This window comes from Chiloscyllium plagiosum, chromosome 32 (assembly GCF_004010195.1).
Source record: "Chiloscyllium plagiosum isolate BGI_BamShark_2017 chromosome 32, ASM401019v2, whole genome shotgun sequence".
NCBI classification, from domain to species: domain Eukaryota; kingdom Metazoa; phylum Chordata; class Chondrichthyes; order Orectolobiformes; family Hemiscylliidae; genus Chiloscyllium; species Chiloscyllium plagiosum.
Window position 1 is genome coordinate 20,445,280 of NC_057741.1, and position 27,585 is coordinate 20,472,864.

The 27,585-nt window shown below is 39.6% G+C and overlaps 1 protein-coding gene across 3 annotated transcripts in view; it reads right to left on the minus strand.

Annotated features, from left to right (window-relative positions):
- abhd18 (abhydrolase domain containing 18) overlaps positions 1 to 27,585 on the minus strand; it is a 96,417-nt gene that overhangs the window by 60,881 nt on the left and 7,951 nt on the right. For 2 of the 3 annotated variants that reach the window (XR_006309064.1, XM_043674178.1), the window contains exons 2-4: positions 16,351 to 16,453; positions 9,707 to 9,827; positions 8,335 to 8,419 (exon numbers count right to left, since the gene is read on the minus strand). Coding sequence is in view for 2 of the 3 variants with exons in the window: in XM_043674178.1 (XP_043530113.1) it covers positions 8,335 to 8,419; positions 9,707 to 9,798 (177 nt within the window). In the remaining variant the exon portion in view is untranslated. The remainder of the gene's footprint in view (positions 1 to 8,334; positions 8,420 to 9,706; positions 9,828 to 16,350; positions 16,454 to 27,585) is intronic. The other variant, XM_043674179.1, reaches the window with a different exon arrangement.

Here is a 27,585-nt window from a genome sequence, read left to right on the forward strand (position 1 = left end):
TTACTACCTCTTATAATGCAGCCCCTTGTGGCCTTCCTCACAACCCCATTTCCCTTCCAGGCTTCTATTTCTCTCCAAGGCAACACATCTCCTTGCTACCTCTCATTTTATCTACACCACTCCTTTGCAGCCTTCCTGTATTCCTGCATCCCATTTTCAGCCTCCTCATTCATCCATCCCAATCCTATTGTCCCTGCAGTTTCCAAAATTCCTCCACCAAACCCCTAGCAGCCTTGTTGATTGCCCCCACTGCTTCTATTTTTAGTTGACAGAGGAAATGTTTGCAACCAGTGAGTTCCACAAACATGGCACAATGTGACACTGTCTGGCTCCTTTATCACTTTTGATGTGCAACTGTCAAGAGCTATCATTTTTCTGTCAGTTAATTTGCAATCCATGTGACAAGCAAACTTGAACCAGCAGAGTTTCCTTAAATTTAAAACACATCACTGCATTGGATTGTTGTAAAATAAGGACAAACTTCTTAAGTTTTTGGAATACTTTGGCATTGTTAGTAGGTGGAAGTGTGCACATAATGGGTGAAAGGGAGAATGATTCGGCCAAGCCTCAGAGAATGTATAGCAGGATGGACTAGACAAAAGAGCCATGGGAGATAAGCTAAATTCTTTGAAAGCACTTATTTTGTATATATTTCTCAGATTATTACAGAGATTGAAAGTAGAGCTGGTTGGAAAATTTTCATGAACACTTTCTATTTTTAGATCAACAAACTGATATGTCAGTCAGCAATGATCAAATACCACCTGGTTGGTAAAACTTCATGTGATGAGAAAATATAGGAGAGAGTAAGAGAAAGACCAGTTGCATTCAAAAATGATACTGCACAGATAAAAACGACAAAATGGTCCAAATGTCAATTCAATTTCCTTAGTTCAAAAGAAATCAACATTTTGTCCATCATGGTTTGCAACCTTAAGTTACTTGAACCCACAAAATACCGCATTAATGACAATACATCAGCAAACAATAAGTCTGAGGCAAAAATAGAAATTGTTGGAAAAGCTCAAGCAATCTGAGCATTTCCAGCAATTTCTGTTTTTGTTTCTGATTTACAGCATTCACAGTTCATTCAATTTTTACTAAGTATGATGCTATTACATCATACACAATCATTACCTACCACTCTCCCCCTTTCCTTAATTGTTTATAATTTACATAGATGATTTAGAATTGAGGACCAAGTGTAGGTGTCAATGTTCGCAGCTGACACAAAGAGGAGTCATACAGCAAAGTGTGCAGAGGACACAAAATCTGCAAAGGGATATAGATAGGTTAGGGGAGTGAGCAAGGGTTTAGCTGATGGAGTACAAAATGCCCGCAATGCCAAATGTGAGGTCATTTTGGTAGGAGTACCAGTAAAATGGATTATTATTTAAATGGAGAAAAACTGCAGTTTGCTTCTGTGCAGAGGGACCTGGTTGTCATTGTGCATGAATCACAAGAGGTTGGTTGGCAGGTGCAGCATGCAATTTAGGCAGCAAATGGAATACTGTTCTTTATTTCTAAAGAGATGGAGTTTAAAAACAGGGAGGTTATGCTGCAGCTGTGTTGGGTATTGGTGAGGCCACACCAGAATTATTGCGTACAGTTTTGGTCTCCTTACTTAAGGAAGGATCTACTGGCATGGAGGGAATGCAGAGGAGGTCCACTAAGGTGGTTCCGGAATTGAGAGGGTTGGCATACGAAGGGGAGATTAAGTAGACTGGGACTATATACATTAAAATTTTGAAGGATATGGGGGGATTTTACAGAAACAGGTAAAATTATGAAGGAAATAGATAAGGTAGAAACGTCTTCACCCAAAGGGTTATGAATTTGTGGAATTCCATGGCCAGTGAAGCAGTTGAGGCTACCTCGTTGAATGTTTTTAAGGAAAAGATAGATTTTTGAATAAAGGGATTAAAAGGGCTATGGTGAGCAGGCGGGTAATTGGAGCGGAGTTCACAAAAAGATCATCCATGATCGTACGGAATGGTGGAGTAGGCTCAGTGGGCCCGACGGCCTACTCCTGCTCCTATTTCTTATGTTATGAACAACTTGTATTAAGGAATATTTAAACTAAGACTTGGCTTTCTTTAAGCCATATCTTTCATATAAAATCAAATTTCAACATGACAGTTTGCAGCTATTAATGTACCAATCCAATTTACCATACTCTATTTATTCAGTTATAGACACAACCTTAATGTAGACTTTTACTTTCTCTACCATTTTAAATCCACCTAATAGATTGCTATTTCCTCTTACTTGGCTGCTTTCTATTATTCATCTATTCCCTTCTCTAGCTGGTACCCTAAGTATTTATATCATATTCATGTTTACTACCTCTATTTGCTGGTTTCCAACCCTTTCCAAAGTACCTTAAACCCTTCCCAACCACATTACAGAAATGACAGTGGTGCCAGTCCTACTGAGGTGCAAATTGTCTCTTGATAACAGCAATTGGCTTCTAACCTAGTCTCAATGCACTATGTTTTAAGTCACATGTTGACCATTGTTATTTCTATTTCTATTTCTACCCTCATGAGCACATAGCACTGGGAGTAATTCAACAATTACTATCTTTGAGATTCAACATTTTTAACTTCTTCCTGAAATCAAATTGTAGGGCTTTGATGCTTGCCCTCTTTAGGTCATTAGTATCAATATGTACTACAACATCTGGCTCACTCCTTTTTTTTCCTGCAGAGTAAATCAAAGAAATTCAATCTTGTCCTTATGCAATAGCATGATAGGTATTTTTCAACACATCAAGAATATGATAACTTAGCCAAGTGAAAAATCACAACACCAGGTTATAGTCCAACAGGTTTAATTAGAAGCACACTAGCTTCCAGAGCGACGCTCCTTCATCAGGTGGTAGTGGAGGGCTCAAGTTATTCTTTCCTGAGCCCAGGCATTCTCAGCCAGTTATCACATGCACAATTGCCTTTCCTAAATCAGCCAGAAAGATTGCTTCCACTGGTACGTTCCCTGTACCCACTGGTAAAAGTCACAACAAAAGGATGGGAGTGGAAACAGGGTGGTTAAGAAGGCATTTAGCATGCTTGCCTTCATTGCTCAGACATTTGAGTATAGGACCTGGGATGCCATGCTGAGGGTGTACAGGAGGAATCGTCTGGGGTACGATGTCCAGTTCGGTTTGCCCTGTTATAGGAAGGATATTATTAAGCTGGAGAGGGTTCAGAAAAGATTTACCAGGATGTTGCCTGGAATGGGGGTTTTGAATCATAAGGAGACGCTGCATAGGCTGGGACTTTCTTTACAGAAGCATAGGAGGTTGAGGGTTGACTTTATAGAGGTTTATAACATCATAAGGGATATTGTGGGAGATTTCAAGACTAGGGGGGAATATTTTTAAAGTGGAGGACAAAGGTTTTAAAAAGGCATGACAGGCAACTCTTTGTTTTACAGAGTGGTTCACGTGTGGAAGGAATTCCAGAGAAAATGATGGATGTGATTACAGTTACAATATTTAGAAGTACATAAATAAGAAATGTTTGGAGGGATCTGGGCCAAGTGCAGGCAAGTGTGACTAATTTAGTTTGGGATTATGGTCGGCATGGACTGGTTAGACTGAAGGATCTGTTTCCATGCTGTATGACCCTATGACCAGGAAGACAGCGGACTTTTGGGGGGAGGGGTTGGGTGGTCACATCTTTGCTTGACATGCTTTTTGTCCAACACTGCTATATAGAGATGATGAGAATAATGTTATTTTTCACATTTGCACAAGATCACAGTGGCTGGCTACTACTTTCCAAACCAAGTATTAATTTGATAGGAACATAGTGAAATATATTGCTGTGATACAATGGACCAGAGACACAATGTAGTTAATTGTGTACACAATGTAGATATGTAGTTAGTTATGCTATTCCATTCCATGTCCAATAGCCCACTTCATAAAAACAAGTTCCTAAGTTCTCCTCAGAACATACAAGTATAGACCATTTGACCTCTCAATTTTGTTGTGTCTTTCTAGATCAGGGCTGATTATCTACTTCAATGCCATTTTCCTGCACTTTCCCATACCCTTTGATATAATTTTTACCTAAAAATCAATTGATCGCTCTCAAAAATAGTCAATAACTAAGTTTCCATACCCCTCTTATGTACTCACTACTCAGTTTTTTTTATTCACTTGTGGGATATTGGTATTGTTGGTTGGGCCAACATTTATTGCCCATTACTAGTTGCCCTTGATAAGGCAGTGGTGAGCTGTCTTGTTGAATTACTGTAGCCCATGTGCTGTAGATAGATATACAATGTTATTAAGATGGGAATTCCAGGATTTTGACCGAGCAACAGTGAAGGATTGGTGATAAAGATCCAAATTGGAATGGTAAGTGGCTTGGATGGGAACTTGAAGGTGGTGGCATTCCCATCTAGCTACTGCCCTTGTCCTTCTAGGTGGCAACTGCTGTGGATTGGAAGGTCCTGTATAAGGATCTTTGATGAACTTCTGCATTGCATCTCGTAGATAGATTGCATCTTGTAGATGCTACTGAGCATCAGTGGTGGAATGACTGAGTGTGGACATGGTGCCAATCAAGGGGGCTGCTTTGTCCTCGATGGTGTCAAGCTTCTTGAGTGTTGCTGGAGCTGCACTCATCCAGCAAAATAAGGAGTATTCCATCACAATCCTGACTTTTGATTTTGTGGCTGGTGGTCAACCTTTGGGAAATCAGGTGGTAAATCACTTGCTGCAGTATTCCTAACCTCTGACCTGCGCTTGTAGCGACATATACATTTACATCTAGCAACTCAACCAGTTGAGTTTGTGATCAGTGATAACCCTTCCCCAGGATGTTGATATTGATAGAACCAGTGATGATAATGCCATTGAATGTCAAGGAGTGGTTGTTAGATTGTGATTAATTGGAGATGGTCACTTTATGGCGTATATGTGTTGCACAAATGTTACTTGCCACTTTTCAGACAGAGCCTGGATATTATCCAAGTCTTGCTGCACTTGGACATGGAATGTTCAGTATCTGAAGAGTGGCATGTTGTGCTGAACATTATGCAGTCATCCGTGAACACTCCCACTTCTGCCTTTATTTTTTTTTATTTTTTTTTTAGGAAGATAGGAAAACACCTGGGTGGCCAGTGACAAACACGGCCCTTCACATCAAAGGGCAGTGAACGCTGGTTTTTTTTTCTTTTTTTTCTCTTTTTTTTTATTAACCCCCACACTACCGCCTAACCGCGGTAGTGCTTATTTTTTCCCCAGCACCCATGGTGTGTGTGTGTGTGTGCACATGTGAGACACAGTGAAAGACACAAATGCACGAATCTACTTCTGCCTTTATAATGGAAGGATGGTCATTGACAAAGCAGCTGAAGATGGTTGGGCCCAGTCTCCTCAATGACCATTTGCCTTCCTAATTGCTTGCTGCACTGATACATTTCCCAATGACTACATCTGGCTAACTGGCTACTGTTCCCAGTTTTCTCTCTCCCTCTTCTTTCAAACATTATGATTACATTTGATGCCTTCTCTGATCCACAGTATCATTCTAAAATCCAGAAAACTGAGAAAAATTTTCAAAAAACACAGCCACTAATGCTACAGCAACCTCTGAGGCATAAAGTTCATTAGGTTCTAGGGATCTGTCAGATTTCAGTCCCATTTATTAGACAAGTTCCATTGTCTTTACTAATAATATATTCCTCATTTTTACCTGACCTTACCATTTTCAACATAATAAATTTCCAACTCCAGATACAGTTTTGCCTGATAGCTTAATATTGGCTTTTAGAGATGGAAATATTGAACAGGCAAACGTTCTTAGTAGTTATATGCATGAGCTAGCTGCACCAGAGTTCAGGAGGCACTGAATATGCATAGTGAAAGAAAACAATGATTAACAAATAGCATCCATACCCTCAACCTGTCTTTATTCTTATTTTGGATATGAATAGGTATGCATATGTGAAACCAATGTAAATTAATCTTTAACCTCATTCCTGATGAAGGGCTTATGCCCAAAACGTCAATTCTCCTGTTCCTCGGATGCTGCCTGGTCTACTGTTGTTTTCCAGCACCACACTCTTGACTCTGACCTCCAGCATCTGCAGTCCTCACTTTCTTGTACTTAATCTTCAACCTCCCCACCTAAATTTCTCAACACTTGTAGTTTTGCTTTGATCCTGTGAATAGCAAGTGCCACCCAAAGATTGTAAGGGTATGTAAATTGACAATGGGTTTTAACTTTCCAAACTAAAATTTACAGAAAGATGACTAGAGGCAGCTACATATTGTTCCATAGATATGGGAATATTGAGCTATGAATTGAGTCATGACTATTGTGTTATCTGAATGAAGTCATGATTGAGTCAGAACATTTACCAAATAAACATCGGCAAGAGTGAATCTACTGTTCATATTTGACCACAAACTCAATTCTAACAGAATCCAATATTGTGCAACCTCAATATCTTGCTTGATCTCAAGCCAGCCTTCACTATCCACCCATCAATTACATAATTTATTTCTATTTTTATTAAAACACGTAACCTACCTCTTCAAACTACCAAACATTTCTTAACATTCTCTTAATCAGCCTTCAGGATCTTTAAAAATGTTAAAATTCACAGCAACTGCCCTCTTGTACTAACTTACACAGAGTACTTGTTTTCACTAATCTCCACAGTCCACTAACAATTGGCAAGTCACGGGCTCAAGCTATCTTCTGTCTCTACCTGCCTCCATACCTAGATCCCAGCTAATGCTTTTTGTTCTTAACTTTGGGCCATTTCTCTCACACCCTCTCTCTGTACTATCAATAGCAGCATTTCAGTCCTACTGAATTCAATTCCTGTCCTAAGTCCTTCACTCTTGCTAAATTTCACAAAACCTTCCAAACAGCATTCTCTAAACCAATAGCGTTATTATAGTATTGCTGTAATCTTTCTCAATTTGCACAATGTCAAAGTGGATTTGCATTCTTTGTCAAGTGATCCCTACATTATAAGACTCAATATCAGCATAAGCTATTGGTAGAAAATGCATCATGGTGCAACCGAATTCAACTGGAAGCAAACATTGCTGCATGCAATAGAATCTAGAATCCCTACAGTGTGGAAACAGGCTCTTTGGCCCAACAAGTCCACACTGACCCTCCGAAGAATATCTCACCCAGACCACATTCCCGTACCCTATTGCTCTACATTTACCCCTGACTAATGCACCCTAACCTAAACATCCCTGAACACTATGGGCAATTTAGCACGGCCAATTCACCTAACCTGTGCATCTTTGGATTATGGGAGAAAACAGAGCATCCATAGGAAACCCACGCAGACGTGGAGAGAATGTGCAAACTCCACACAGACAGTCACCCGAGGTTGGAATTGAACCTGGATCCCTGGTGCTGTGAGGCAGCAGTGCTAACTACTGAGGAATAGATTGAATTAGTAAACCTACAATGATACAAATACAACGTAAGCTGTTCTCAGAAGGTTCACTGGACAATACTTGAGTGGGTGGGTTGTGTAATGGGGAAAGGTTGGAAAGGCTAGGTTTGTACCTGCTATAGTAGAGTAAGAGGCGACCTGATTGAAATGTACAAAAATCTTGGAATTTCTAAAAACGTAGATATGGAACTGACATTTCCACTTTGGGGAAGATCTTGAATTTTGGGTCATTGGTTAAAAATGAGGGGAATTCGAGTCTTTTAGAGGACTGTGTATCTTTGGAACTCTTGCTCAAAATGGCTGTAAAAGCAGAGGCTTTGAATAGTTATTTCTTGATAGGAAAAGGGGTCAAAGGTTAACAAGGGTGGTTGGAAATTTGGAGTAATCATATCAGCCACGATCTAACTGAATGATGGAGCAAGCTTATGAGATGAGTGGCCTTCCCCACTCCTAATTCAAACATGTGTTTGTTCATTATGAACACTGAACTTAAATACCCATGAGAAATTTTGTATGATGTCAGATCAGCCTGAATCCACAATGAAGACAAGAATTTGATTTACTGAGACATACAAATGAGACAAAGGTTATTTAAGTTATGTTTTTCTTTGTGTTTAAAACCTAAGTTGCTGAAAAAGGTCAGCAGGTCTGGCAGTCTGTGGAGAGAAATCAGAGTTAACATTTCGGGTCAAGTGACCTTTCCTTACAAAGGCTAACATTAACTCTGATTTCTCTCCACAGATATTGCCAGCTGAGCTTTTCCAGAAATTTCTGTTTCTGATTTACAGCATCTGCAGTTTTACCTGAATTATATAATATCTTGTCCAACAGTGCAATCGAAATAAAAAAATCACACCTCTACAAAAGGCTATTTTGTCACTAACAGCTTACCTTATCAATGAATATGGGGTAGTCTTTTGGGACCAAATGCTGACATTTTTCTCGATTTCCTATTGTTTTCCTAAATTCAAACAACCTAAAATTTTAAAAAAACAGTTACAATATTTTTTAAAACTATTCAATTAAATACAAGTCCAATGCCAACCAGAGGTATAACTATTGGCATCCAAAGGAATATACAGAAACTTCTTATTGCTTATTTCAAGCTGCAATTTTTGATATTTAAAATTGTTGATTGCTATCAACTACAAATAGCACTAAAAAGTACAATGTTTGGCGTAACAATTTAGAAACTATTAAAAGTCTAAGAATAAATCCTAAAGGAGTTTAATTATTTGATGAAGATATTTACAGCAATTTAAGCAAGCATATGATGCCAGCATATTGGAATATCCAATAATACTACATTCACACTACATTCTACTGAACTCTTAATTTCAATTACATTACAATACAGAGGCATTAGCATGCACAATACATTTTCGTCTAAGTTTGTTTTCCATGACTGTTTCCTCTCTCACACACACTACAAACAGAGTGGGGCTATTTGCCCCACTATATGAAACCTTCAGTCCCCTCCTTCTATACAAGTCATGGCAGCAGTTTCACAGCAAATATCCCTGGGACAGCCGCAAAATTATTCAAGATGGAAAAGACTGAAGCAAAAGAAAGCTGAGCATACTTCATACATATACAGAGGATAATGCTTAGACTTAGAAAATAGTACACTCCACTCCATCCCAGATTTGAACAACTGTAGAGGATACACAACAGGAGAAAAGAGCAAGGTCATGCTAGACTGACATTGGGAGAACAAGCAAATGTAGAACACTTGACCCTGTTGTAACCACGCCAAAATTTCAACATCAGAAAAAAAAATTCATTTATCCAATGCATTAAAAAAAAGAGTATATGCTACATCCTATTGATTAAATGTAACTCAATTTAGATTTTTGAGTGTCACCAGATCAGCTCATTCATCAGGTAACTGATTATATTTCATCTATTTATAAGAAAACTTTTAAAGTTATATTAAATTTTGTTTCTGTTTTTCCAAAGCACCGTTGCATTAAATTTCACCCCTACCTCTACCATACTTCAGTCAAAACAAGCAGCCAGTCTGAAAAGAAAAGTTTATTTACAGACACCAATTAAGCTTTACAGCAACTGAATGACAATTTGCTTCAACACTGCTGAAAAGGATGTAATCATTTCCCCAAATCACAAGAACTCTGAATATGAAGCCAGTCCATGTATTCATGATCAGTCCTGAAAAGTATAAGTGGATGACGAGGACACCTCAACAGTGTGAGTTTAAAATCACGTAAAGTCAAATGCTATAGAAAAGTTCTTCATACAATACCTTCTGAGATCATCCGGCTTTCCCCATCCTTGAATGAAAAGTTTTGAAAGGAGAAATCGTCTGTACAGAATGTCCAATTTACTGACACCCATTCGAAGGAGCAAATACTCTACTACAGCATCTAAATGAGAAAGATGGATTATATTTATTTTAAGTTTTATAACCATAAGTATATTATACAAAATGGTTACATAATAAAAATGATTCAAGAAAAAGTAAGTGAGAAAACATCATTCATCAAATCTAGCTCTTCCATGGGCCATGTACAGCAGTCAATATCGCAACACTTAACAAATTATTGGTAGCTTTTAATAGACCACAGTTAATACTAGTTACATTATTGTAAAAGAACTGAACTTCAAAAGAAAATACAGAAATCCTAGGCAACAGTCAGTCATTACAACGGACAATGAGAATCATTCTGGCCCCCAGAAACGCTCTCTCAGTCTACATTTAATCCTCAGCATGGAAGCTAGCTAGTCAGGCATCTGCCTTGAATGTCAGCTTTTATTTTGTTCTACTCTCCTGTTCTTCTGTGATAGCTCTGGATTTGGTTTTTATCAAGCAGATATTCAATTTCCTTTTGAAAAGTAACACTGAATCTATTTCCCCAGCTTTGTAGATAGTTATTCCAGACTGTACTGTGCTACTTTGAAATATTTCATTCTTGCCCATAGTTCTTTGACAAATTACATTAAAACTATGACATTTTAGCTAATTTCCATTAGAGACAATATTTTATAATCGCACAATTTATGGATTTGACTTTGCTGGCAAGGTCACCATTTATTGCACACCCTAATTGTCCAAGAAAGTAGTAGCGAGCCACCTTCCTGAAGCACTGCAGTTTGTCGAGTATAGATATGTCCACAATGTTGCCCTGTGGGGAGTGATTTTAAGAATACAAGAAAGAAGAGGTGGTCATGCAAGGTCTCAAGCAAACCCTGTCATTTAATATTTCTTTGACCTAATTACACTGTATTGAGCTCTAAGTCTGAATACCTTCCATCATCAAGAGTGAGAAAAACCAGAGATTTATAAACCTCTGAAGAAAGATTAGATTAGATTAGATTATTTACAGTGTGGAAACAGGCCCTTCGGCCCAACAAGTCCACACCGCCCCGCCGAAGCGCAACCCACCCATACCCTACATTTACGCCTTACCTAACACTACGGGCAATTTAGCATGGCCAATTCACCTGACCTGCACATCTTTGGACTGTGGAAGGAAACCGGAGCAAACCCACGCAGACACGGGGAGAACATGCAAACTCCACACAGTCAGTCGCCTGAGGCGGGAATTGAACCTGGGTCTCTGGCGCTGTGAGGCAGCAGTGCTAACCACTGTGCCACCGTGCCGCCCTTCCCACCTCAGACCTAATGGTGAACTCTTTATCCTGAGGCTTCAACTATAGCTTTAGATGACTGCCTCTCAGCATATGCTGGGTCATGCCCTCAGAATATTACATGTTTCATATGTAATATGTAATAACAATTTCATATTCTCCTAAAATCCAAAAGAATAAAGGTCTATTTTACTCCATCCCTCCTTGCTGGTCAACTCTATCATTCCCAGCAATCAAATGAATCTTTGCTGTGCATCTCCCCATGACATGTATTCAAGGCGTGGTTTCATTAAAGCCCTATATAACTGCAGCAAGATTTCTTGTATACTCCAACCATCTTGCTTTAAAGGTTAACAAACCATTTGCTTTCTTAATTCTTTGCAGTGCCTGAAGGTTATTTTCTATTAAAGCCTTTCATCCTTCTGAACATCTATATTCAATCGCCCTTTAAATTTTTCTGTCCCAAGGAGAATAATTTTGAATTCTCTAGTCTCTCAAAATATACCCTCAACATTGGACTACCTACCAAGGTTTAATTTATACCCACATTCAGTTAAAATCACCAGGCATGTTTGTAATGCAGTACCACCATAGTTTTATGACAAAACAATTGCAACTCATAACATCACATGAAATTGCTATTGCACATGAAATTAGCCGTTTTGTTAATCATCAAAACAGTTGTGACACTGTGAACTTGCATTAATTACTTTAAATATACAGTAGAACATAGAACAATACAGCACAGAACAGGCCCTTCGGTCCTCGATGTTACGCCGACCTGTGAACTATTCTAAGCTCATCCCCCTACACTATCCCATCATCATCCATGTGCTGTTCCAAGGATTGTTTAAATCTCCCAAATGTGGCTGAGTTAACGACATTGGCAAGTAGAGCATTCCACGCTCTTACCACTGAGTGAAGAACCTGCCTCTGCATCTGTCTTAAATCTATCACCCTTCAATTTGTAGTTATGCCCCCTAGTACATGCTGACATCATCATCCTAGGAAAAAGACTTTCACTGTCTACCCTATCTAATCCTCTGATCATCTTGAATGTTTCTATCGAATCCCCTCTTAGCCTTCTTCTTTCCAATGAGAACAGACCCAAATCTCTCAGCTTTCCTTATAAGAGCTTCCCTCAGGCAACATCCTGGTAAATCTCCTCTGCAACTTTTCCAATGCTTCCACATCCTTCCTGTAATGGGGTGACCAGAACTGTACACAATATTCCAAGTGCGGCCACACTATTATTTTGTACAGTTGCAGCATGACATTGCACCTCTGGAACTCAATCCCTCTACCAATGAAACCTAACAGACCGTATGCCTTCTTAACAGCACTATCAACCTGGGTGGCAACTTTCAGGGATGCATGTACATAGACTCCAAGATCCCTCTGCACATCCACACTACTAAGAATCTTTCCATTGACCCAGTATTCTGTCTTCCTGTTATTCTTGCCAAAGTGAAGCACCTTACATTTAGCTGCATTGAACTCCATTTGCCACCTCTCAGCCCAATTTTGCGGTTTATCCAAGTCCCTCTGCAACCTGCAACATTCTTCCACACTGTCCACTACTCCACCAACTTTAGTGTCATCTGCAAACTTATTAACCCATCCACCAATGCCTGCGTCTAAGTCAATTATAAAAGTGACAAACAGCAGTGGTCCCAAAACTGATCCTTGTGGCACACCACTAGTAACCAGACTCCATGCTGAATATTTTCCATCAACCACCACTCTCTGCCTTCTGTCAGAAAGCCAGTTTCTAATCCAAACTGCTCAATCACCCTCAATCCCATGCCTCTGCATTTTTTCCAACAGCCTATCATGTGGAACCTTATCAAAGGTTTACTGAAGTCCATGTACACCACTTCAACTGCCCTACCCTCATCTACATGCTTGGTCACCTTCTCAAAAACTCAATGAGGCTTGTGAGACATGACCTGCCCTTGACGAAACCATGTTGACTATCTCCAATCAAATTGTTGCTTACTAGGTGATTAGAAATCCTCTCTTTTATAATCCTTTCCAAAACCTTTCCCACAACAGAAGTAAGCTCACTGGTCTATAATTACCTGGGTCATCTGTCCTGCCCTTCTTGAACAAGGGCACAATGTTTGCAATCCTCCACTCCTGCACCATACAATACATGACATGTATATCTTAGGGAAATAAGGAGTGCCAATATACTTTTAACTAAGCAGATTTTATTATTCATTTGTGGGACTTGAACATTGCTGACTGGGCCATCACTTATTGTCCATCCCTAGTTGCCCTTTAAAACGTGGTGGTTAGCTGCTTTCCTGAAACACTGATGTCCATGTGATGTAGGTGGACCCACAATTCAGTGATGAAGAGAATCCAGGATTTTGATCCAATAGCACTAAAGGAACAGCAATATAGTGCCAAGTCAGAATGGTAGGTGGCTTGGAAGGGACCTTTCAGGTGGTGGTGTTCCTACGTATCTGCTGCCTATGTCCTTCTAGATAGCAATGGTCAAGGGTTTGGAAGGTGCTGTCTAAAGATCTTTGGTGGATTTCTGTAATGCATCTTGCAGATGGCACACATTGCTGCCCATGAGTGTCGGTGGTTCAAGAAGTGAATGTTTATGGATGTGGTATCAATCAAGCAGGCTGATCCTTTTCTGGATGATATCAAGCTTTGTGCCTTGTTGGATCTGCACACACCTGGGTAAGTGTAAACTATTCCATCATACTCATAACTTGTGCCTTGTAGATGATGGGCAGGCCTTGGGGAGTCAGGATTAGTATATGATATTCAGAGTCATAGAGATGTACAGCACGGAAACAAACTCTTCGGTCCAACTCGTCCATGTCGATCAGACTCCTAAATCTAATCTAGTCGCATGTGCAACACTTGGCCCAAATCCCTCTGAACCTTTTCTTTTCATATACCAAATCAGATGCCTTTTAAATGTTGTAATCATACCAGCCTCCACCGCTTCCTTTTGCAGCTCATACCATACATGCACCGCCATCTGCGTGAAAAAGTTGCCCCTTAGATCCCTTTTAAATTTTTCCCCTCTCACCCTAAACCTATGCCCTCTAGTTCTGGAGTCTCCTATCCCAGGGAGAAGATCTTGTCTATATACCCCATCCATGCCCCTTATGTTTTTATAAACCTCTATAAGATCACCCCCCTCAGCCTCCGACGCTCCAGGCCTATTCAGCCTCTCCCTGTAACTCACATAAAAGGAATAGGTAACACATCATATACTTACAAACATACATAAAAGAAATCAATACAGCAACAGTACAACAAAATGTTGATGCACAAATTCAAACAAAACCAGGAATTGCTGGAGACACTCAGAAGGTCTGGCACCATCTGTGGAAAGAAAGCAGAGTAAATTCAGAACTGAAGAAGGGTCACTGCTTTCTCTGCACAGATACTGCCAGATGTGCTGAGTTTCTCCAGCAATGTCTGTTTTTGTTTCAATAAAGCAATATACACTTAATTTATAAAATTATATCCAATGCTAACAAGACTTGTGAAAATAGTCAGGCACAGATATGGTCAACAGCGAAGGCTATGCGCTGGCCCTGATTTCAACTATGACAGCAAGCTGACCATCACTACATGACACATTCCAGCCAATATGAGACTATAAAGACCATAAGACATAGGTGCAGAAGATGACTATTTGACCCATCAAATCTACTCTGCTTTTCAATGAGATCATGGTTGATCTGACAATCCATTCCACTTTCCTCCCTATTACCATAACCATTGATTCCCTTCCTGATTAAAAAAAATTAACAACGCAGATGGGACAGCCTGCTGCGGTAAAGAATTCCACAGATTCACTATCCTCACAAAAAGTCTTCCTCATCATGTCTTAAATGGGTGACCCCTTTTGGTCAATCAAGACTGGGATCAATCAAGTGAATCTTCATGGACTACCTTCACAATATTCCAGGTAAGGTCTAACCAAAGCCTATAGCTTTAGCAACGCTTCCCTCTGTTTACACTCCATTCCCTTTGAAATAAAGCTCAATATTCCATTTGCTTTCCCATTACCCACAGAAGTTATATGTTTTATATTATAATTCATGACATAAGAACTCTCAAATCCCTCTATAGTGTAGTTTTCTGCAGTCATTCTCAACTTAAACAATGTTCAAGTCCTCTATTCTTCCTGCCAAAGTCCATAATCTCATATTTTCCTACACTATATTCCATCTGACAAGTATCTGTTCATTCACTAAACCTGTCAATATCCCTCTATTGACTCTGTGTTCACCGTCACAAGTTGTTTCCCCACCTATTTTTATCTCAAAAGCCTAGTGATTGCACATTCACTTCCCTTATCCAAGTCACTAATATATATGCTAAATAATGTGGCCCCAGCACTGATTCCTGCGATACTCCACTAGATACACATTGGCATTGAAAACGCATCCCCCTGCACCTGCTGTTCCTAGCTCTCTACGGACTTACTAACTAGCTGTGCATGCAGTAGCTTATTGAAAACCATCTAGAAATCCAAATATATTACATTTACTGGTCCCTTTTATCCTTCCTGCTTGCTATCTCCTCAAATAATTCTAATAAATCTGTCAGGCATAATTTGTCGTTCATGAAGCAAGGCTGAGTTTCCATGATTGTATGAAATATTAATAAACGCTCTGCTATTACATCCTTTATAAAATACTAGCATTTTCCCAATGACAACCTAACCTATTGATAGGTGTTAATTTTATGTTTACCTCTCCCAAACCTCCTTTTTTGAACAAGAGTGTAACATCAGCAATTTTTCAATCCAAAATTTTCCAAATCTAAGGAGTTTTGAAAGACTGCTAGCTCAGGCATAAGAGTTTAAGAACAGAAGATTATTCTGAAAATGTATAAAATGTTGTTTACACATTGCTATATTCAAAAGATTAATTATCCAATTATGATCAAAATACAATTGTAGGGAAAAGTAGTATGACAAGCACTTAGGGCAAGCATAAATCGTAACAGAAATTAAAATGAGCTGAATTACACTTCAAAAGTTCTCCACTCTATTTGAGTGCTTCTCCAGCTACCTACAAAATTTGTCCACCCCGGAGCCTTTCCAGCCAGCTCACAATGATCCCTCACCTGGATCTAGCAACTATAATACAATATGCCTGACTATCCTTGGACACCAGTGTAACTCAGCATCAGAGGTACACATCAAAGGTGCAGCCTACAAACCTGCCTGGAATCCTTCTCAGACATGCTCACCATCACAAATTCCCTATCAAATTCTAATCCCAATCTTTTTGTTCACTCATTTTCTCCTACCAGCCTACAGCCGTGTCTCCAGCATTATTTCCTCTTTCAACCAGCTATGTTGTAGCATATCTCTGGCAGCTGTTCAACGAATGCAGGGTTACATCCCATCTTCCTGTGTGGAAGAAGAGTCAAATATTAAATACATAATTAATAAAACACAGATGAAAGGCAGGAGATAGAATTAGATAATTGTAACATGTGAAATATGTATTTTATACTTCTATAAGCTTTATGATTTGACATCGCTATCACATTCAGATCTTTCAAATTGCCCCGAAAACTCTGAAGTGTAAACTGAAGTGTAATAAGTGTAGTGCACCATTCACTGGGTTTGAAAATAGACTTGTGACAGAAACTATTCAATGTTCCTTTACCGTATCTCCCGTGAAAACATTTAAAATAATGTTGCTTTTTGAAAGTTTCAAACCACTGTCAACCTCTCATATAAAATCAAGAATATGGTGCTGGAAAAGTGCAGCAGGTCAGGCAGCATCCGAGGAACTGGAAAATCAATGTTCCGGGCAAAAGCCCTTCATCCGGAAAGGGCTTCCTGATGAAGGACTTTTGCCCGAAACGTCGATTATCCTGCTCCTTGGATGCTACCTGACCTGCTGCGCTTTTCCAACACCACACTCTTGACTCTAATCTCCAGCATTTGCAGTCTTCACTTCCACCTAACCTCTCATATGAAGTATGCTATAAGTAGAGCTAAATGACCCCACAATGAACGCACCTGAATAAAGTTCCACAGTTCTGCCATATCCACTTGAAAACGGTGGAGGATGATTAAACAGGCAGAAAGTGAAGGCTGCTTCAGGAATGAACCCTTTCACTAAATTTGGAAGAGAGGTACAGCTCTTGGATAAAAAAAACAAAAGCCTTAAGCATTTTCTTCAATCTTTAGCCAGGTTTGCTGGACAGATCATCTATGTCCACCGCCTGTCAAGGTCCACATCAGAGAAGCCAATCTTCAGCTAATTTGATCCACTTTGTGATGTCAAGAATAGCTGATGTTTTAGAAAATGCTTGGGAATGTCTGTCCATTAAAAGCAAGACAATCACAATCCAGCCGAACATCACACTGTCAACCGATTCTGAATCAAAGTGAAGGAAGAGGTTGTTGACAGTGTTATTAAGAAATACCTACTTAGTGATGCTGTTTGGCTCTGTTATATTCATTTATCTCCAGTTCTCATTACAACTTTGGCACAAACATGGACAAAATAGCTGAATTCCAGAGAGGAGGTGAGAATAACTGCATTTGATTTCAAGGCAGCATTTGTTGACTGGGATGAATTCCCTATTATCAATACCCTGCAAATCTGCACACAAACAGACATCAAAACTCTGGCTGCAATTGCAGATCAGAAATGGGAAGTTTGCAGCTAGTAACTTAATTACTGACTCCTCAAGGCCTGCCCACCATCTATCTACAAAGGTGCAATGGAAGTCTACACTCATCTGGATCAGCACAGCTCCAACAAGCAACATAAAACTAATCTGCTTAATGCAGCCCAAATTTTTGCAACAAATCTATCACTTGCGATGCACACTCCCTCCACCACAAGTGTCTGCCGTGTGTACCATTTGCAAGATACATGCAGCTTCTACCACCAAGGAGAGCAGCTGTATAGAAGCATAATTAACTGCATATTTTCTATCAAGCTGCATTCCATGCTTACATGGAAACACATGAGTATGCCTTCACTGCTTCTTGGTCAAAATCCTGGAACTCTGAACCTAACAGCACTCTGGATGTATCTACACTACAGGTGGCAGCAATTCATAGAATAGCTTACCAACTTATTTTGGAGGACAATCAAAGAAAAGCAATAAATTCTGGCCTTGTCAGCAACATCGTATTTCACAAACAAATTAAAAGAAACAATGTAGCCTTTCTTTGGTTTTATCATCAAGACTAGATTATATGTTCCAGTATTGACAGTAGAAGGGTTTAAATCAAAGTAAATTGTCAGCTGAGCACTGATGGCATCTAAATGTAATAAGCTTCCATACATTACATAAAAAGTATCAAATAAATACACTGTGCAATTAAATTCAGATGGTAAAGTGAATTCAAGTGGTTTTCTATTCAGTACACCACTTTTTGTATCTCTATTCTTGACACTTCATTTAAAATGACCCAATTCAACTAAGGCAGGCTTTGGACAATGAGTTTCGTATCCAAAGTCTCAAATTCTTACTACCATCTGAATATGCCTGGGGTTGCTTTCTTTGTTCTTTTCCACTTGTTTACTTAAACATTACCCTTTGGTGATGTATTTTAGAAAAACAAATTTAGGAATGCATAATGACACCCATTCCCTCTCTCTACCACTTTTCCAGTGATATTTTGAATCTTTACCTTGAGATATTTTCCTTTTGTAAGGCAGAATTAAACAGATTCTCATTAGAAAAGGAAATTAAAAGCAATCAGGAACTGTGGAATTTGAAATAAATACATCAGCCATAATTACACTGAAGGTGAAGCTCGTTCAAGGGGCCGAATGACCCATCTCTACTCCGAATTTGTATGTGGTGGATTTTTCAATGCTCAATATCTAAATAATTGTAACAATTCAAGAGTTAAACAGAATCCTTGTAACTATATTTGGTGTAATATGTACATCACAGGCTTATACATAATTTTGGATCTCAAAAATTGCTCAACAGACATTTGGTTCACAATATAAACCACAAGGAAGTTTATTAGTGACTGTAAAAACTATGAAAAATAAATTGAAAGATTTACATTTATTGACAGAACCCAAACTTCTTACTTGGAATTTAAAATATTCAAACTAGTTTGTATCCTTAGCATTAAAGCTTTTTGCAAAACTGGACCGAAAGATTGAGTAGACATTGTGAGAGTTTAGCAATGAATTGACGCAATATGCAATATTTTTGTTACTGTATTTGGCCTACTAGGTGCATCAAGAGAAACGTAAAAAAGGAACAGGGCCATTAAGAGTTTACAAAATCAGAGACAACAAAATAGAGAAAATATTAGATCATGTCTTTAATGCAAAACATTACCCAGAAGGCAGATCAGTGGAGATGATATTGAAAGATGAATTTAGAAATGGTATAAGCACATGAACAGCAGAGAGGTATCAATACAAAATAAACAAATCAAATTCAAGAGAATAAAAATCCTGTTCTGGTTGATTGAATTGGTGCATTTTAAAATAATCTGGAGGAGATAGTGAATGTACTGTTATCTACTTGTAATAATTTGTTAGAAAAAGATATAATGCAAAAGGACAGCTAAATAGCTAACATTATCTATATTTAAGGCAGATAGATATAATGTCCTGGGAACTACAAACCAGTCGGCTTATCAACCTTGGTGGGAAATACAAGGGAATTCCAATAAAGCAGTTAAAAGTAAAAGTCTTATTTGTCTAAACTCACTGATTGCTTTAAATAGTGAACAGAGAAAAAACAAGGGGAATATTATCCATGTAATTTATCAAGATTTCAATAATACATTCAGTAGGGTACCACCAATAAGCTACCACCTTCGAGCTTGCAGAACCACAATAAAGGTAGAAGAATAGTTATATAGCGAGCAGAGGTGGAGGCTAAAGGATAGTTTGAGTGACAGAAATCGAAAGCGGCATGTGCACATGGATCAGTATTGGTACCACTGCAGCATTACTTTGATAACAAGGTAGGACCTTCGAATAAAAAAAGTACAACCTTTAAATTGGTGAATGACATCAAATTGGAGAATAGTCAACACCAAGGACAACTTCAATATATTACAAAATTATGTTGATAAACTTGTAGATTTGGCAAGTAATTGGCAAAACCAGCAACTATAAAGTATCATACTCTTAAGAATAGCGAGCTTTTAGATTATTGCCTTTCCAAACCAGCAGCAAATGGATCTGGGAGTACGAACATACAGTCATAAAGTAGCAAGCCAACTGAATAAAGTTGTAAAAGAGAAAACAAAGAAAAACAGCAATAACGTTTACTTAGTAGGATAGAACTCTAAATTAGATAAGTTATCCTAAACGCATATTTTATACATTCAGTCCCTGCACTGCATGGTGGCACAATACATTCAAACTGCAATATGCACAGCTCACCATTGACAGCACTGTCCAAACCTGAGACCACCTACCATCTAAAAGGACAAGGGCAGAAGATGAATGGAAGCACAACCACTTGCAAATTTTTCAACAACCTGACCTGGCACTATATCACAATTTCTTCATTGTTATTGGATCAAAATCCTGAAACTCTGTTCCTAACTGCACTATGGACTACCCCCTGCGCCAACTGCAGTTTGTGAAGGCAGCTTTTGATGTTCTCAAGGATAGTTTGGGGTGGGTTATAAATGCTGGCCTAGCCAGTGCCACCTACATCCAGTTATAAAATGCAAATAAAATCTAGTCTTCAGTAAACTGTTCTAACTGAAATACTATAGAGATACTGGGGAGAAGTAGAAAAGCAACCTTATACCTAAAAAGGAGAAAACGAACAGCCATAATTCATGCTTGCAGAAAAACAACTTACCAGATCTTTTCGTTTACTGATACAGCCAAAATGCTACAATAGCCATGAGTTTAATAACAGCTAAAACAATCTAAAGTTGCAAGTCTGTTGAAATAAAATAAGATAGAGATAAAGAACAATGTACTTCAAGCCATTTACTTATTTATAGCTGCAAACACCATACCATCTGTTTCTTGATGACTGCAGATCTCCGTTATTTTCTTGAAATTAATTTGGTTTTAAATCATAAAGAACCAAAAAATACCAATGATCAAACACACTACCTCCTGACTCAACTCATGAAATTTCTAAAATTGCTAACTTTTAGGAGCTAAACTTCGACCTCAATAAAATCAAACCTACCTTTCAGTTCTCAGTCGCCTCTCTGCACCTCTTGCAAAACACTCGAGATGAAGTTTCAAAATGGACAAATTATCATACCTTTCAATAACTCAGCCACCTCATGCACATTTAAGACATGGAAGAGCTGGTGTTGGACTGGGGTGGACCAATTTAAAAATAGTCCAACAGATTTACTTGGAGGCCCAAGCTTTTGCAGCACCGCTCCCTCTTCAGGTGGTTCCAAAGCAGGAGAAGCAGAAGACAGAATTTATAGCAAAAGATTACATCAGTGTAATGCAAATAAAATTATATACTTAACAAACCTCCATTGTTGTTAAGTCTTTCATCTTTTCAAATGGATTACAGTTTTCTGTTCATTAATATGCAAATCCCAGAACTTGTTTTAAGTCACATTGCCAAGATAAGTTAAGGTTTTATAAAAAAGGTGACATCTCAGCTCAGACAATGCATTAAAAGGTGTGAGATCAGAGTCTGTCTACATCCCAATCCTGACTCGGACTAGCTCTAATTCCAAAGTGGAATTTAGAAAATATTATATGGATTGACTGCCTACCGGTTGTGTATTTTCTGAGCAAAGTAGACTGTATCTGTAAATACAATTCTGCAAATACAAATTCACCCCACAGACTTGTGCAGGACGGAGTGTGTGTGAGTGTGACTACGTGAAAGAGAATGTGCAAACCTGGTAGAGAGAGAGAGAGAGAGAGAGAGAGAGAGAGAGAGAGAGAGAGAGTGTGAGAGAGAGAGTGTGAGAGAGAGAGATGAATATAAACGTGAGAGAGGGTGTGTGGGTGGGTGACAGTGTGGGGTGTGTATGTGTGCATGTATGAGAGAGGGTCTGCGTCAGAGAGTAAAGAGAAGAGAGCGGATGGGAGCGAGCACATGGTGGGTGATGTCCCCATTTGTAACCGTGGTATCTGTGTCAACACTGTGACACATCTTGCAGTGGTTGCCATGACCAGGGTTGTGATCAACGGTGTCCTGAAGGCTGGGCAATTTGCTGCGAACAATGATCTGTTTAAGGTTTGGCAGCTGTTTAAATGCGAAAAATGGAGGCATAAGGAAGGTCTTGGTGAGGTGCTCTTCCTCATCAATAATGTGCTGTAGGCTGCGAAGAACATAGCATAGTTTTTTGGCTCCCGGGAAGTACTGGACAACGAAGGGTATCCTAACTATAATTCTGATGGTGGCTGATCTGACTAAAGAACACACCTGTGAACTAAACACATTGATCAAGACTTTTGATGCAGTCACAGAGTCATAGAGATGTACAGCATGGAAACAGTCCCTTCGGTCCAACCTGTCCATGCCGACCAGATATCCCAACGCAGTCTAGTCCCACCTGCCAGCACCCGGCCCCTATCCCTCCAAACCCTTCCTATTCATATACCCCTACAACATTCAAATGCCTTTTAAATGTTGCAATTGTACCAGCTTCCACCACATCCTCTGGCAGCTCATTCCATACACGTACCACCCTCTGCGTGAAAACGTTGCCCCTTAGGTCTCTTTTATGGTCTTTCCCCTCTCACCTTAAACCTATATCCTCTAGTTCTGGACTCCCCGACCCCAGGGAAAAGACTTTGTCTATTTAACCTATCCATGCCCCTCATAATTTTGTAAACCTCTAGAAGATCACCCCTCAGCCTCTGACACTCCACAGAAAACAGGCCCAGCCTATTCAGCCTCTTCCTGTAGCTCAGATCCTCCAATCCTGGCAACATCCTTGTAAATCTTTTCTGAACCCTTTCAAGTTTCATAACATCTTCTCGAATAGGAAGGAGACCAGAACTGCACGCAATATTCCAACAGTGGCCTAACCAATGTCCTGTACAGCCGCAACATGACCTCCCAACTCCTGTACTCAATACTCTTACCAAGAAAGGAAAGCATACCATACGCCTTCTTCACTATCCTATCTACCTGCGACTCCACTTTCAAGGAGCATACTCGCATCCAAATCATTTATGTAAATGACAAAAGTAGAGGGCCCAGCACCGATCCTTGTGGCACTCCACTGGTCACAGGCCTCCAGTCTGAAAAACAACCCTCCACCTCCACCCTCTGTCTTCTACCTTTGAACCAGTTCTGTATCCAAATGGCTAATTTGCTCTCATCCCACATACTTCTCACGTAGGGGACTTCTGCTGCCTTCCGAAGATACACAAAGCCAACACATCTGGACATCCCATCATACCAGGCAATTGTTACATGTGTGAGAACCTCTCTGGCTATGTCGAAGGCATCTTGAAACCCAAAGTACAAGGGACCCCCAGCTTGCTGAGCTTGAAGGTTCGTTTTCAGACATTTCTTCACCATACTAGGTGAAATCATCATAGAGTCTCTGGTGGAACGCTGGTGTTATGTCCCGCTTTCTATTTATGTGATTAGGTTTCCTTGGATTGGTGATGTCATTTCCTGTTCTTTTTCTCAGAGGGTGGTAAATGGGGTCCAAGTCGATGCGTTTGTTGGTAGAGCTCCAGTTGGAATGCCATGCTTCTAGGAATTCTCATGCGTGTCTCTGTTTGGCTAATCCTATATGGATGCGTTGTCCCAGTCAAAGTGGTGTCCGGCCTCATGGGTATGTAAGATACTAGTTGGAGTGATACAACATTCCCCATCACAATGGATATTTCAGCATTCTACACCAGCATCCCCCATGATGACAGCATTGTGACAACAGCCTCAGTACTCAATGCCAACAACTGCCAATCTCCAAGCACCATCCTACAACTCATTCGCTTCATCCTCACTTTTGACAATCAGTTCTTCATCCAGACACATGACCAAATTTGCACCCCAATGTGCCAACATTTTCATGCACAGCTTTGAACAAGACTTCTTTGCTGCACAGGACATCCAACCAACACTATACACCAGGTATTATTGGCAACATTTTCTTCCACTGGACCCATGGCGAGGAGACACGGAAATGCGTACATGGTAATATCAACGGGTTTCATCCCACCAGATTACCACGGACTACTCTTTAGTATCTGTCTCATTCTTAGACACACGCAGCTCCATGAAAGATGGGCACCTCAGTATCTCACTCCACTGCAAACCCACAGATAACCTCACAATGCTGCACTTCTCTAGTTTCTACCCGAAACATATTAAAACAGCCAACCGCTACGCATACAGAGGATCTGTTTTGATGAGGGGGAATGCTACATTCACCTGAAGGTGGTCAAGGATGCCCTCATAAGACCAGGGTACAATGCTCAACTCATTGATCGCCAATTCCAACATGCCACAGAAAGAAACCATAACGACCTCCTCAGGAGACAGACACACCAATAGGGTATCTTCGTTGTCCAGTACCTCCCAGGAGCTGAAAAGCTACATCATGTTTTTTGCAGCCTGCACCACCTTATCAATAAGGATGTGCACCTCACCAATACCTTCCCTGTGTCTCCACTTCTCGCGTTTAATCAACCGCCAAACCTTAAACAGATCATTGTTCACAGCAAACTGCCCAGCCTTCAGGACAACAACCACAACACCGTACTACCCTGTCATGGCAACCACTGCAAGACGAGTCAGAGTGTCAACAGGGATACCATGATTACACGTGGGGACACCACCCACCATGTACGCAGCAAGTACTCATGTGACTTGGCCAATAGTGTCTATCTCATGCGCTGCGGGCTAGGATGCCCTGAGGCATGGTACATTGGTGAGATCGAGCAGACACTACAACAATGGATGAATGGATGCTGCACAACAATCACCAGACAGGGTGTTCCCTCCCAATCAGAGAACACTTTAATGGTCAGGGCTATTTGGCCTCAGATCTTCAAGTGACAATCCTCCAAGGCAGATTTCGGGACAGGCAACAATGCAAAGTGGCCGAGCAGAAGCTGATAGCCAAGTTTGGTACCCATGAGGATGGCCTTAACTGGTACCTTGGATTCATGTCACAGTACAGGTGACCCCACCTACACTATGCAGTCTCTCTCTCTCTCACGCACACACACGCACGCACTCATGCAGACCCTCTCTCATACACAATGCGCTCTTTCGCATATATACACACCCCAAACTCACACCCACACATGCACCCTCTCAGAGGCTTATACCCCATTACACACACACTTTACTAAGCTTGCACAAACATGCACTCGCACACACGTTCACTCTCTCTCCTGCACACGCATGCACACAAGTCTATGGGGTGAATTTGAATTTGCAGAATTATATTTACTGATACAGTCTATTTTGCTCAAAGAATACACAACTGGTAGGCAGTCAATGCAGACAGTCAATCCATATATTATTTTGTGAATTCCACTTTGGAAATAGAGCCAGTCTGAGTCAAGATTGGGATACAGGCAGACTCTGATCTCACACCTTTAATGCAGTCTGAGCTGAGACATCACCTTTTTTTAATAATAAAAGCTTAACTTATCTTGAGAATGTGACTTAAAAGAAGTTCTGGGATTTGCATATTAATGAACTAAAACCTGTAAAGCATTCTAAAAGATGAAAGACTTAACAATAATCTAGGTTTGTTAAATATATCATTTTACTTGCATAATACTAACCTTTTGCTATAAATTCAGTGTCTTCTGCTTCTCTTGCTTCGCAACCACCCGAAGGAGTGGCCTTCCGAAAACTAATGCTTCCAAATAAACCTGTCTGACTATAACCTGGTGTTGCGTGATTTTTAACATTTAAGACATATCTAGTCACAAAAACATCAGTCTCCAACTATATCATTCTAACAGGTGCTGAAACTTCAAAACTCTATTTCAGACTGAAGTTTAATTTCTGCCACATTCCCATTTGCTTCTCATCTCCAGCAGCCAAAGTAATCCAATTCAGAACTCGTTAACTTTGTTTCCACGCTCCTGTTCCCAAACTTACTTAGAATCCTCACCCACCCCTTCAGATTCCTTCACCACCTTATCTGATCCTATTTAAATTACCTCTCGTCCCGCAGACATCAGTTTACTCCTTCAAAAAAAAATCAGAGAATCTCGCTAGGTAAAGCAACGAACAAGACAAATAGTTCATAGTTAAGATGTGATACCTTTAGAGAAATTCCAATAGATTTTATAACAAAGTATCAATTTATTTTTCCATAGAGATTCTTACTTGCTACATCTTTCCAGAATTGTTCTGCTGTTTCAAGTTTCCAGCAACTACCGTTTTAACCAAATTATTTGTTGCTTGTTACTTCCTCATTTAATCCACAACATTCCCCATGTATTTACACTAAACTATCATCACTGTTTTTAAAGCCTCCATAAATCTTTTGATTCAACAAGTCATTTCATTCAATTTTTCCCTTCCTTCTTCATCTCCCCACTTGGTATCCATTTCTCTTCTCCACTGTAGGCCACTCCTATTAACCCATCAGGATGCTGCAGAAATGCAAATTGATGTCAAACAACGTGCACCAAAAAAAAAATTCTCAGCATTAGACATGTAGTTTTGAAGTAATCTGAAAAGGTTCAAAGTGGCAGGGCCAGTTTGTGTTTGCAATACACAAAGATTCAGAAAATACTTCAGCTCTGAAGAAAGCCATTTAGCCTATCACGTCTACTATTTTAAATGAAACGAATAGCCAAATTAAGGTTGATAAACCAAAAGGACAGTTGTAGCAGAAAATCAAAACTTTGAGAGAAATTTATCAATTTAAATAAAATACCATTTTAAGGGATGATAATGCTTGCCAGTATTTGTAACACACAGCAATTATAAAAGGGTGTTTACTGATATTCTTCAGTCGTATGGTCTTTATCTTATGGCACACTGATATAGCTTTTTTTTAATATAGATATTTTTATAGAAATTTAACATTTTTACAAGTTTACAAAAATAAACAAAACTCTCAAATATAAACATTGATATACAATTAAATCAAATATACAATAGCCAAAATTTAACAAAAGAATAAAAAAAAACCGAAAAAGAAAAAAAAACAAAATTCAACTATCTACTAATCTAACCTACAACTAACCAGAGTGTATATTTAAGTCTCTTACATGCTCAAAATGTGTTAACATCAGATGTAATAAAACCCGTATTCGTGCGGGATTCCTCTCCTAAGGGGCCCCGGACCAGCCAGGTTTGTAATCTCAATTAAATAAAAGCCCTTGTTAGGATAGCCGAAATATCTGTATTTATGTAATTCAAGAAGGGCTGCCATATTTTATAAAATAATTCGGTCTTTCGGTGCACCATATTTGTAAGGAAGTCAAGGGGAACACATTCCATAATTAATCTGTGCCAATTTGAAAGTCAAGGGGGACCCTCAGCCACCCAGTTCACCAAAATATTTTTCCTTGCAAGAAAGAGAGGATAGAAAATAGTCTCTTCCCGTACACGTCCAGGAAGGGAAAGTTCGAAAAGCCCAAAGGAGAGATA